This window comes from Pectinophora gossypiella, chromosome 23 (assembly GCF_024362695.1).
Source record: "Pectinophora gossypiella chromosome 23, ilPecGoss1.1, whole genome shotgun sequence".
Lineage (NCBI taxonomy): Eukaryota > Metazoa > Arthropoda > Insecta > Lepidoptera > Gelechiidae > Pectinophora > Pectinophora gossypiella.
Genome location: NC_065426.1, coordinates 10,528,625 through 10,540,891, shown reverse-complemented (window position 1 = coordinate 10,540,891; position 12,267 = coordinate 10,528,625). Strand labels below are relative to the sequence as shown.

The following is a 12,267-nucleotide window of genomic DNA, read 5'->3' as shown; positions in this document are numbered from 1 at the left end:
CCACAAAGTGATTTTGTGATATGTCCCCACAGGGAATCGAACCCAGGACCACCGGATCGTGAGCCCAACGCTCAACCACTGGACCGCGGAGGTCGTTAGGTAATTCAAAACTATCGATAGTATTGAGTGACTATAATGTCGATCTCTTTCCTTCTATCTTCCCTTCTATGTTTTAATAAATTGGTCGTGTCATATTATGTGTCCAATCATCTTGCCTCTTCACTACATAGTATAAAACAAAGTCGGTTTTTTCTGTCCCTATATCCCTATGTACGTTAAATCTTTAAAACTACGCAACGGATTTTGATGCGTTTTTTTTTAATAAATAGAGTGATTCAAAAGGAAGGTTTATATGTATAATAACATCCATTAAATAGTGGAGAAATACTGTTATATAACGTATTTTATCCTTTAGTATTTATAGGAAACTATTGTCATATCTACATGTAATGTCATATTTAATTATAATATATACGTCTGATATAAATGGGTATATGTATGTATGTATTTATATTTATATATTTCTATTTTATTTTTATTTATTTATTTTACTTTTATTTGTTTTTTATTTATAGTATTTATTATTTTATACTAGATGTTGCACTGTCCCGCACCAAATTGTAATAATGTTTCCTATCCTCTGGTTGCCTGGAAGAAATTGCTGCTTAGCAATAAGGCCGCCAGATTGTACTGTATCTATCTTCATCTGTGTGAATTTGTTTTGTATGTTGTGTGCAATAAAGTATATTTGATTTGATTTGATTTATTTTTGAGGTTTTAATGTGATGTCGCAAATAATTTCGTTTTTTCCCTCAACATTGCACCCGAGCGAAGCTGGGGTGGGTCGCTAGTCATAATTCACAATACTTATTTGTCTCCTTTCCCTTACTTTTTTTAGCACTTCCTCATTTGTAATCCTTTCTGTCCAACTCATTATTAATGCACCATTGTCCGTTGAATTTTATTCATGTAATTTTTATGTATATATCGATGGTGTATCTTAAATAAATAAATAAATAAAATAAATAAACCATTATACCTAGTTCCTCAATGATTGTAACTCGCCTTTCTGATCACCACGAGGTGGCTGCACTCTCGGCCGTTATCACGACGGAATCCGAGTGAAAGTTCTACACTGACCACCTGACGTCATTCATTTATTGTTTGTCGGACACCTTTCTGGCTATTCTGGGCTTGTTATGGTGGATTTGCTATTGGAATTCGGAATGAAGCATTTGAGTGTATTGTTAATTTGATTTGGTTTATAGAAAGTAAATGATTAATGGTGAGATTTTTACTTGATTCGGTATTTGTTATAGCGAAAAAATAATTGAATCGGATAATTTTGTAAATTAGTAACAGAGCTCGGTGGCGCAGCGGTAAACGCGCCGGTCTGCGATTGTTGAAGTTAAGCAACTTTCAACGACCACAAAAAAAAATTTCATCTCGAGCTCCTCCGTACTTCGGAAGGCACGTTAAGCCGTTGGCCCCGGCTGCATTAGCAGTCGTTAACAACCACCAATCCGCACTGGGCCCGCGTGGTGGTTTAAGGCCCGATCTCCCTATCCATCCATAGGGAAGGCCCGTGCCCCAGCAGTGGGGACGTTAATGGGCTGGTGATGAGTAGGTAACAGAGCATCTATGTAATATCATCCCCCTGAAACCCTGTGAAACCCTGGCCCTGTGTGTGTTTTGTGAAACACGAGATAATGTTAGGGAGATGATAAGCATCTATACAGGGTGTTAGTCATATCGTAACGAATACTAAAGGGGATGATTGAGGCCATGATTCTGAATCGATATGAAGTGGAATTTCCTGTCGGAAACTCCATGAAAATTTTTGTGTTTTTTTTTTTAATTATGACTGAACCCTCAAAGTTTTCGATACGATGTCACTGACACCCTGAATAATATAAATCTATGAATAAAAGTTGTTCCTTCAGAGGATGTTACTAGGTAATACATACATACATAAACTCACGCCTATTTCCCACTGGGGTAAGCAAAGAGAGAGAATTCCATTTGCTTCGATCCTGACACACTTCTCTTTCTTCCTACACATTCATCAATCGCTTTATACACGCACGCCGGGTCAGAGTAGACCGTACTGAACATTTTTCTAAGGACGAACGGTATTGATTGGTAGATAAATAAGAATTTCCATTCTAGCGAGAAAAACTGACCTCGATAATACATAACGTAAAACAAGAATGATAAATTTAAAAACAGCAACATGCTAACAGTATGTTGACATTCAAAGTAATGGTGGTCCCAGTACTGTCATTGCAAATAGAACATTGACAAATGGCAGCCCACCAGATAGATATCTAACGCAACATGATATCAACATTTACTTCATCCTTGGACGTGGCTGATAGATGTTAGAGATACGAGATATTGAACTACAGATTGAAATTTTGGATATTTGGTATCATTGCAAAATAAAACAAAAGAAAACCAATATTTATTTTTTTAAAGATACAAACGGGTGAATATCAAAATGTGCCAAGTTTGGTGGCGAACTGTCATATTATAATTTTTTCGTGAAAAATTGGGGAAATTGGGAAAATTTGGAATTGAAAAATTTTTTTGAGACCTTTTTCATGCCAGAGCCGAGGATCCTTTTGGATCTTTTTCATGTCGGAACCTAATTTTCCACGAAAAAATAATATGAAATTTCGCCACCAAACTTGAAATTTTGAGATTCACCCAAACACTTGAGTCGACGGCCTCCGTGGTCCAGAGGTTGAGTGTTGGGCTCACGATCCGGTGCTCCCGGGTTCGAATCCCGGTGGGGGCATATCACAAAAATCACTTTGTGATCCTTATTTTGTTTAGGCCATTACACACGATAGAAGAAGGCAAACATGTTACAATTTTAAAACAAACAACTTTCTACACCCAGTTTCCTACTCCTTTGCCAATTACAATTATTGTCATGACAACTAGATCGTTCCAATTTCCCTTTCTATAATAATGGCAGTTTGTTACCGTATAATCTACGATATGATCTGTTATAATCTAACAAAATTACACGCTGTCTTTCTCTTGTTATTGTTACGAATTTACTTAGTTATATCGCGAAGCACACTTTTTTTTTACTTATTGTAGATTTGCCGCAGATGGCATTAACTACTTGGCCGGAACACTGTGAAGCACAACGAAACTATGTGTTTTTCACTGACGAATAATGTTCTTATCGTGTAGGTTGTGAGGTGGATTACCAACCTCATCAACCCTGGTGTCAGGGTTACTATTGAACCACCAAAGGCCCCTGACATGGCTCATGTAACGAGTACTAACTTGCATCAGTAAGTAGTAACCGGGACCAACGGCTTAACGTGCCTTCCGAAGCTTGAATCATCTTAATTTCGGACAATCAGATGATCGGCTGGTAATGTCCTAACCAAACTAGGGATCACAAAGTGATTTTCGTGATATGTCCCCACCAGGATTTGAACCCGGGTCCTCTGGATCGTGAGCCAACCGCTCAAACCGTTTGCCTAATTTTTGTTCAATAAATTGCTAATAAATAATTTACTAATGAAAATCTGATAGGGCTTTCCAGGGCCCTCTAAGTGATGATGGGGTAATAAAAATGAATGATGATAAAATCCTATCACATCACTAATTTAAGAGTCGCGCTCTTGTCGGTGTAGCATTCTCCTAACTCTCCATGTTATTTTTTAGGGAAAAATAGGGCATTGGTTTCCCTCTTGCCTTCCGCCCCGCAGTACCGAAAAAAAACCAAAATCCTATAGAGGACATTATTATAAAATTAAGTTAATTGAGACCTTTAGCATTTACTTTCTCATTGTTTACGTAACTAATTAAACGATAATTTTGTTGCAGGTCCGACAACGAAAGTGCCGCCAAAATGAGATAAAAAAGACACCTTCCAGTTAAAAGTAAATAAAAAGCATAGTGCAGTGGTAAAAACGAAATTAAAATAATGACTAGGACATAGTGAAATAAAGTGTCAGAAGTCTGTCATGCGGTGGTTTAGAAAGTGAAAAGCAGTTCGGTAACTTGGTCACGAGATGGCGTTATTAACCGTGACGTTAGTGAGTGCAGTGCTGTGTGCAGCGGTGGTAAATGTTTATGGACATGTAGCGCTTACCTTCCCGCCTGCCAGGCGGTTTGACTTGGACTTTTTGGACAACTCCCGAACGAAGCCGCCGTGTGGAATGCCTAAAGGTAAAATTATACATTTGATATCAGCGCCATCTAGTCGCTGTTTTTGTAATTAGTTCACTCGCTATAATATAAGAAAAGAAACATACATACCTTCAACTAAATACATATTAAGGTGATGCCTTTCAGTCAGCTAGGTAACGCTGCGTCAGTAGATGGCGTTACTTCTGCAGTTTTCGTATTTTTTTCCATTTATTCGTTTAGTGTTGAGTTCTGACCCAGTGAAATGTTAGGTGGCGAAATATTACATACATTATCTTTAAGTTAAGCTACAATTTTGAAGTATTTACTGAAGATATCATATTGAAACATTGCATCAAAAGTTGGTGTCATTTCAATTTGTGTACAAACACGAAGCTGTCACACACACATGCGAACTAGGTTAGCTATTAAAAGAGATGCATAATTTGAAGTCTACTTCTAACTTCTAAATGGCGCATTTGGTAAAGCAGTAGCCGCCATTCTTAAGGTTCACGGTTCAAACCCAACTGCATGTTTTAATTGTTTTTACTTTTTGTATTTTTTTTTACAATTGAATTTGGCGAACCCGTCTATTTGTTACGGAATTTTCAAAAAGTATCACTTTTACCAATAATATTATAATTAAGTATACAATAATTTACTTTGCACTAAAGTACCTTCCGTAATTTCCGTATTTTTTATTTTGTAAAATTCTAACAGGCATTAATCGCATCAGTGAACATGCGGCTAACTAAAAAACTACTGAACGGATTTTCATACGGTTTTCACCAATGAGTAGAGTGATTCATGGGCGTGCTTTAGGGTTTATAATTTATACAAGTATATTTTTTTTTTTATAAAATGGTTCAAAAATGATGATGAATGTCAAACATAATTATCGTTACAAATATAGCCGACTTGGAGCTTTCGGCGAAAACGCTGCCTGAGTCCATTGAGATATAACAAAACAACGTATGGTTGAATTGTTCCTTTTTTGTAGGTATACCGAAAAGTCCACAATATGTCATAATAATTATATTGTGTATAAAGAATTGTGTATATGTATTGTATGATTTTACAAATAACGATCACAGTACAGTAATAATAAGGTAGATTTTTCCTAAATTGCGTAGGTTCAAACTTTGTCGCATCGCGTTTGAAAGATGTAATAGCGCTTCAGGACGTCCCGCAAGCACGGCGCTGATGTCGCAGTATCCGCATATAATTATTATGACTTGTCATTTAGTTCCAATAAAATCCGCGGGACTTCATACGTATGTCAGTGACAGCTGGTGATAGCATGCGGGACACTTAGCAGCTAATCGAATTCTATGTTGTTTTCGCGCCCAGTCCAGACGACTCACAGCGCACTTCTGGACATATATTTACGCGTGGTGTTTATTGTTAGGTTAGTTAGTTCAGGTTAGGACGTCTTTTTATAACGAGGACGTTAAAAAAAGACGAGGCTGGGACGTATTGAAGTAGTATTTCCATATATACGCGGCCTGAAATGGGCTGTTTCGGGGACCTGAACTGGTTGCTGTCGAACTTATTATCACGTTTTCTTGATTAAAATTCATAAATAAGTCAAATAGAAAAAAGAAAAAAGATTTTATTTAGTTTTAGATCTGTCATGATGTCTGTGATGTTTGTTTATTATACATAAGAATTTCAAAATTTATCTTATTTTTTTTCCCAAAGGGCAAGGCAAAGGGAACTATGCCCATACAGCCATGTCTTGTGTTTTTTTTCTTGATGATGATTAATGAAATGATGAAACCTAAGCCCCCACCCTCGGAGCAGACTCCTACTCCGAACCCCAAACGAAGTAAGCGGCTTGTTGGCGCAAAGCGAAAATAGATAGGTACACTTTGTTTATTGAATATTCCGATTTAATAATACTATCGGGAATGTTTTCCGACTAATGTGATCATTAACCACAAAACACCACTTCGTATTGATTATTTAGATTATTCAATGAAGAAAGCAACCTTCCCGTTCCCGGTCCCACCAAAAAGTCCGCGGCAAAGAGAATATAAATAAATCTGTATGTTGGATGGAAAAACAATTAATTATAAATGACTACTATTTAGGCCGGCAAATGCAACAACTTCTTTTTTGATTTGGTTTTCCCCGAAGGGTAAGGCAAAGGGAACTATGCCCATACAGCCATTTCATTTTATGTATTGATTTTTTATTATAATATATGTCCTCTTTTAAAACACGGTACTTACTCATTATTTAAAAATGTTTATATAATATACGTTATTACAAAAATATTTTTCCAATATTCCTTTTCTCAGATTGTAGTATTTTTAGTTTTTTATTTATATTTATTCTCTTCATACAAAATCTCTTTATAAATTGTCACTGACATTCTATTACACTTGTCAAGTAGTCAAAGCCTTTAGAAAAAAAAAACTATCACGCACACAAACTAACATTGACACCTCTACACGTTCAGCAAATACACTGTAATCTGCACCACTACAAATGTAGAATTGATCAAAATTGAGGGTCTGAAAAATGGTACTTCTCGTATTCGGACCCTAAATTTTTGTTAGTTTGCGAAAATAATACACCAAAATATTACTATTTATCGGTTTTATAACAATATTCCTCTATCCGTTTTCCTGTAGCACTGCATCAACTTTTGTATGGAAAACGAATCACCTTAAAATGTGAATCGTCAAACCAGAAAAGTTCGTTTTTTAAATTGAAAAAACTCAATAACCGAAAAAGAAAAAAAAAACGCATAGGTAGGTAAGTGTACAATATGGCGTCGTAAAAGCGTTTTGAATACGTAATTACGGCCGTGGCTAATAAAAGTAATCTCAGTGATATAACTAACCCAGTTACCCGTCTTGACGCTATTAGGCGGTTTCGTGATTCACGGGCCAATGACCTAACCTAGGTTCGAGGCTAGATCGTAAACAAATACCGCAAAACCTCGCTTAGGCCAAAACGTCTTTTTTTTACCCACGACGGAACGGAGCAGGTATATGCGTTTAGGGTGAGAGATGTTTGTGTGTGCGTTTGTGCAAAGAAATGTTACTAATTATCTTCTAAACTAATAATCCGATTTTGATGCGGTTTTCAATAACGGGTTTGAGTTTGATAAGTTCATGTTATTAGACAGGTGTCATGTCTGTAACTCACTAGGGGGCGCCACAATATTAGTGTTTAGAGTCAATATTATTCGAAACGCCTCTTCAATTTATAATAGCAATTTATTTGCAATAGTTTTTATTAGTTAATTGTTTTTGACAGGCGTTTTTTTTTTCGGTTCCATTGATTACACGTAATTACGTCGAACACGGTGCTGTTTCATTGCTACCTAAATCCCTTAAAAATCAGTAAAAAGGCATATCAGGCATATTCATGGTCCTTCGAGCCAGATTTCAGAGAAGATCACAATCAATAAATTGTAGTTAAATTAATACGAAGTGATTGGCGAAGATTAAAGAAAAATCAAGATCGACTATAAGTGGCTCGTGGATTGTGTGGTCAAGTGAATCAAATTCATCCAATTAATCCTCATTTAATTCATAAAGTTGTACCCATCACTCAATAATCAGGTAGTATTAAGTAAACAGCCTCCGTGGTCTAGTGGTTAGAGCGTTAGGCTCACGATCTGGTGGTCCGGGTTCGATTCCCGATGGGGACATTGTCGAAATCACTTTGTGAGACTGTCCTTTGTTTGGTAAGGACTTTTCAGGCTTGAATCACCTGATTGTCCGAAAAAGTAAGATGATTCCGTGCTTCGGAGGGCACGTTAAGCCGTTGGTCCCGGCTATTAGCCGTAAAAATATGTCCACCAACCCGCAGTGGAGCAGCGTGGTGGAGTATGCTCCATACCCCCTCCGGTTGATTGAGGGGAGGCCTGTGCCCAGCAGTGGGACGTATATAGGCAGTTTATGTATGTTATGTATTAAGTAAAGCAAAGTGTTGTTAATTACGGTTAGTATAATTTTTATTACATTTATTACCCACGACGGAACGGAGCAGGTATATGCGTTTAGGGTGAGATATGTTTGTGTGTGCGTTTGTGCAAAGTAACGTTACCACCTATCTTTTAAACTAATGATCCGATTTTAAGGCGGTTTTCAATAACGGGATTGTGTTTGATGAGTTCATGTTCTTAGACAGGTGTCATGGCTGTAACTCACTAGGGGGTGCCACAATATTAGTGCAAAACAATGTTGCAATATAATCAAAACGAAATGTCCGATTACAATTCTGTTTTCGGCAATGTGTACGTGGTAGCTTATTGCATGTTCCCAAATAATATAAAAATTACGTCTTTCTAGAGGGTGCTACAATATTAGTGAAAAATAGTATTGCAATAATATTAAAACGAATTGTCCAATTTCAATGCGGTTTTCAGCAATGGGTTCGTAGTTGAATGGTGCATGGTCTAAGATAAGTCTTATGATATTAACTCACTAGGAGGCGCTGCTATATTAGTGTGAAACGTTTATATTGCAATATTATTAAAATTAAAACGTATTGTCTGATTTCAATGCGGATTTCAGGAATGAGTTCGTGGGTGATTGGTGCATGTTCTCAGATGAGTGTTATAGAGGTAACTTTAAACAGAAAGCAACTGTATAATATATAATAAGGGACTTAATATTATGTGGTAGGATGAATCACACTTATTGTTTTGCGAGATCTTACCTACACATTATATAGATTATAATTCGTATATGCTCTCTAAAAAGTCTGAAATAAAATTAAGCAAAATTAAAAATTTTGAAAAAACCCACGACGGTAAAAATATCATCGAAAAAGAATAAAATAACTCAAAACCCCCGACTTAACCCAATTATTATGTAACGAAATATTATATTACACTTAAAAATACTTTCTAAAAAAGAGTTGATATCTCGAGACATCGGTAATAGATATACTTAAGTACCTAAACAATGAATATGGATGTTTACAGTTTTTTCCTAACGTGTCTGTTTCTCGAAGATATACTTAAATGTAGCGATAATAAGTTTACCATAATACATAACCGAGGAATATCCGTCGGGGGCTGCCATTAACCCAGCTAAAGTTTTTCTAGTGACGTGAATACAATTATTGAAGAATTGTAGATGTTTAACGACGACATAAAATACACTTATGAGTATGATTAAATTTCTGTTGAAATTTCATATAGAAAAGGCAGCCCCCGACGGATAATCCTCGGCTATGTATTATGGTAAAATTATTATCGCTACATTTAAGTATATCTTCGAGAAACAGACACGTTAGGAAAAAACTGTAAACATCCATATTCATTGTTTAGGTACTTAAGTATATCTATTACCGATGTCTCGAGATATCAACTCTTTTTTAGAAAGTATTTTTAAGTGTAATATAATATTTCGTTACATAATAATTGGGTTAAGTCGGGGGTTTTGAGTTATTTTATTCTTTTTCGATGATATTTTTACCGTCGTGGGTTTTTTCAAAATTTTTAATTTTGCTTAATTTTTTAGAATATTAAAGCGTAGAATCATTTGGAGATCTGACTTGTCTTGTTTAGCTCGACGAATTTTATTGTTGAATAAAACATCTATTACATTCGAAAAGATTTGAAAATACATTATATGTATTTTTTTTTTGTTAAATATAGATAAGATAGGTATGCGCCTTAACAAAAACATGTATAAAAACGAGTGATAAAAAGTGTATGCTAATTTCGCTCACTTTATGTAAGCAGTCGTGGCCGAGTGGTTAAGGCGTCTGACTCGAAATCAGATTCCCTCTGGGAGCGTAGGTTCGAATCCTACCGGCTGCGGATCCTTTTTGCTTTTTTTCTTTATTATTTTGATTATTTATTTTAAACTTTTATTATATCTTTAGCATTTCAAAACTAACTAAAGTATTCCCCTACATTTATAAACCCAAAAAGATATTATAAGTTTTTACCATTTTTTTTAATTTTCACTTTACTTCTGCGCGCGCATTTCCCTAGGAAATCTTTTACCATACGCCCATTACGTCATGGGACCGTGTGGCCTAATGGATAAGGCGTCGGACTTCGGATCCGAAGATTGCAGGTTCGAGTCCTGTCACGGTCGGCAAAAATGCCAGGACCGGAAGGTCTTTTTTGACATGGTAACCCGCTAGGCAATTTTTATGGAAATTGACACTTACAATCAAGGTATAGACCGACAGACGGACGGACGAAAACGTTTATTTTCCTGAAAGGGACTTGGTAGTAAAAAAAAACTAATAGCGATAACCGATATGATGCATACGGCGGTAGCGGTTTACATTTCCTAGGTCAAAGATAAATTTTGAAAGTCTGATTACTAAATAAAGACAGATCTGAAGGTGGCAAAAAACGCTTTCTTTTTCCTAAAACTTATTATGAATTTTTCTGTCACGTTTTTCTATGATGTCACAGTGTGCTTTTTCATACAAATTTCATAATAATTTCGTGTTTTGACGTTTAGTAAAAAGTAACTGATTTGACTAGTTGAAAACTAGCCTATTACAGATATTTAGAAATAAAAATAGGTAGCTACCTATTGTATATTTTTTGTTTGTTTTATATTTGTTGCTGTGGTGTCCCTTTATAATAAACGTTTCTTTCTTTCTTTCTTTCAAAGTTACACAGAATATTATTATCCCATTATCAAGAGAACTTTAATCCAATTCTTATCTGACTGGTGTAAAAATAATACTGTTTCAGAATTACTTATTATACCTACTTACCTCTCATTGTTCATTATCTTTTATAAAGCTTTGTAACTTAATTACATTAGCCAAGCAAACTGTAGCAAATGCGTACAACAATGTATGGGAATACTAGATTTATGTAACTATAATTGTTGTGAATGAAATTCCGAAAACATACCTAATTCTCACGTACTAAAACTATTAATAGTTGCAAAAGTAACCAGTAACCGCGCGTATTACATTATTTGGATTTGGGAATTTACTTACGACATCTGTATGTTTTGTTATGTAACTAATGTGACTATGTAATGACATTATAATGTGGCGTCGATGTTCAGCTATTTGATAACAGATGGCGCTATATGAAAATTGTATAGTATAATTTTTAAATTTTTATAGTCAAGTTATTCATAGTGTTTTTATTTTGTTACAGGAACGCTGAAAACATCGTTTTTAGCTGGATCATCATTTACAGTACATTGGCATTTAGCATATGCTCACCGAGTAAGTGATTAGCAATTTGGTTATACCAGCATAAGCCCGGCTAGCTCAGTCGGTAGAGCATGAGACTCTTAATCTCAGGGTCGTGGGTTCGAGCCCCACGTTGGGCGCGTTTCTTTTTGTCATTTTATTTATTTTGTTATAGTTGTTTTTCATAAGATATTTTTATTTATTACAGGGAGGCTTCAGTTTAAGAATATTGGACTACCTGGAAAGACCTGTATTAGACTTAACGCCTAGAGCAGGAGGGTCCGAATTTGTACGAGACGATGTTACGTAAGTTTTTTTTTAAATTAGGTAGCTTACGAAGAGAAATTTAGATAAGTATCCGTAGAAATCAACCAAGGAATTGTGAATAGAAAGGTACCTGCCACCATATGGATGTTTCATCATATCACGGATTTCTGTAACTACCAATTTTTTAATTACTTTCCTACATAGGTAACTTAAAATTCCGACAGCACGTCTACGGTTCGGAAATATTCAGTGCACAACTGTGAATAATAATGTGAATAGCCCTTATTTATGGTGCTAATTCCTGTAAACACCATCTAATTTATTTTAAGTTATAACTGTCATTTTCTTATCCGCCGAAAACGAAAGGGACGGGTAATCGACAAGCATACAATTTATGGAACACACGTCAATTTTAAGCATAAATCTAAGACAACCCTATAAAAAATTGCATTGGCTAATAACCCGACAGAATTAAGTTGACAGCACACGGTTTGCATACCAGCGAGATACCTTTTTGTTCCGCCCGGGTTATTCATTCATTTACTCTTCCTAAAATTAAGAGCTGTCAATCATCCGTCCCTTTCCTTTTCGGCGGATAAGAAAATGACGGATATAACTTAAAGTACAATTAGGAGGTGTTAGCAGGAATCGGGGTCAAATTAACCCTGGTGTCAAGGGTTACTATTGAGCCGCCAA

At 35.8% G+C, this 12,267-nt stretch overlaps 1 protein-coding gene and 3 non-coding genes across 9 annotated transcripts in view; all 4 read left to right on the top strand.

Moving 5' to 3' along the window:
* LOC126377502 (uncharacterized) overlaps positions 1-12,267 on the top strand; it is a 104,922-nt gene that overhangs the window by 61,190 nt on the left and 31,465 nt on the right. For all 6 annotated transcript variants that reach the window (XR_007567867.1, XM_050025241.1, XM_050025244.1 and 3 more), the window contains 3 exons: positions 3,853-4,197; positions 11,267-11,337; positions 11,513-11,610. Coding sequence is in view for 5 of the 6 variants with exons in the window: in XM_050025241.1 (XP_049881198.1) it covers positions 4,041-4,197; positions 11,267-11,337; positions 11,513-11,610 (326 nt within the window). In the remaining variant the exon portion in view is untranslated. The remainder of the gene's footprint in view (positions 1-3,852; positions 4,198-11,266; positions 11,338-11,512; positions 11,611-12,267) is intronic.
* Positions 9,865-9,946, top strand: Trnas-cga (transfer RNA serine (anticodon CGA)). The gene has a single exon. It is a non-coding gene; the product is annotated as a tRNA-Ser (tRNA).
* On the top strand, positions 10,157-10,229 carry Trnar-ucg (transfer RNA arginine (anticodon UCG)). The gene has a single exon. It is a non-coding gene; the product is annotated as a tRNA-Arg (tRNA).
* Trnak-cuu (transfer RNA lysine (anticodon CUU)) lies at positions 11,372-11,444 on the top strand. Its single transcript has one exon. It is a non-coding gene; the product is annotated as a tRNA-Lys (tRNA).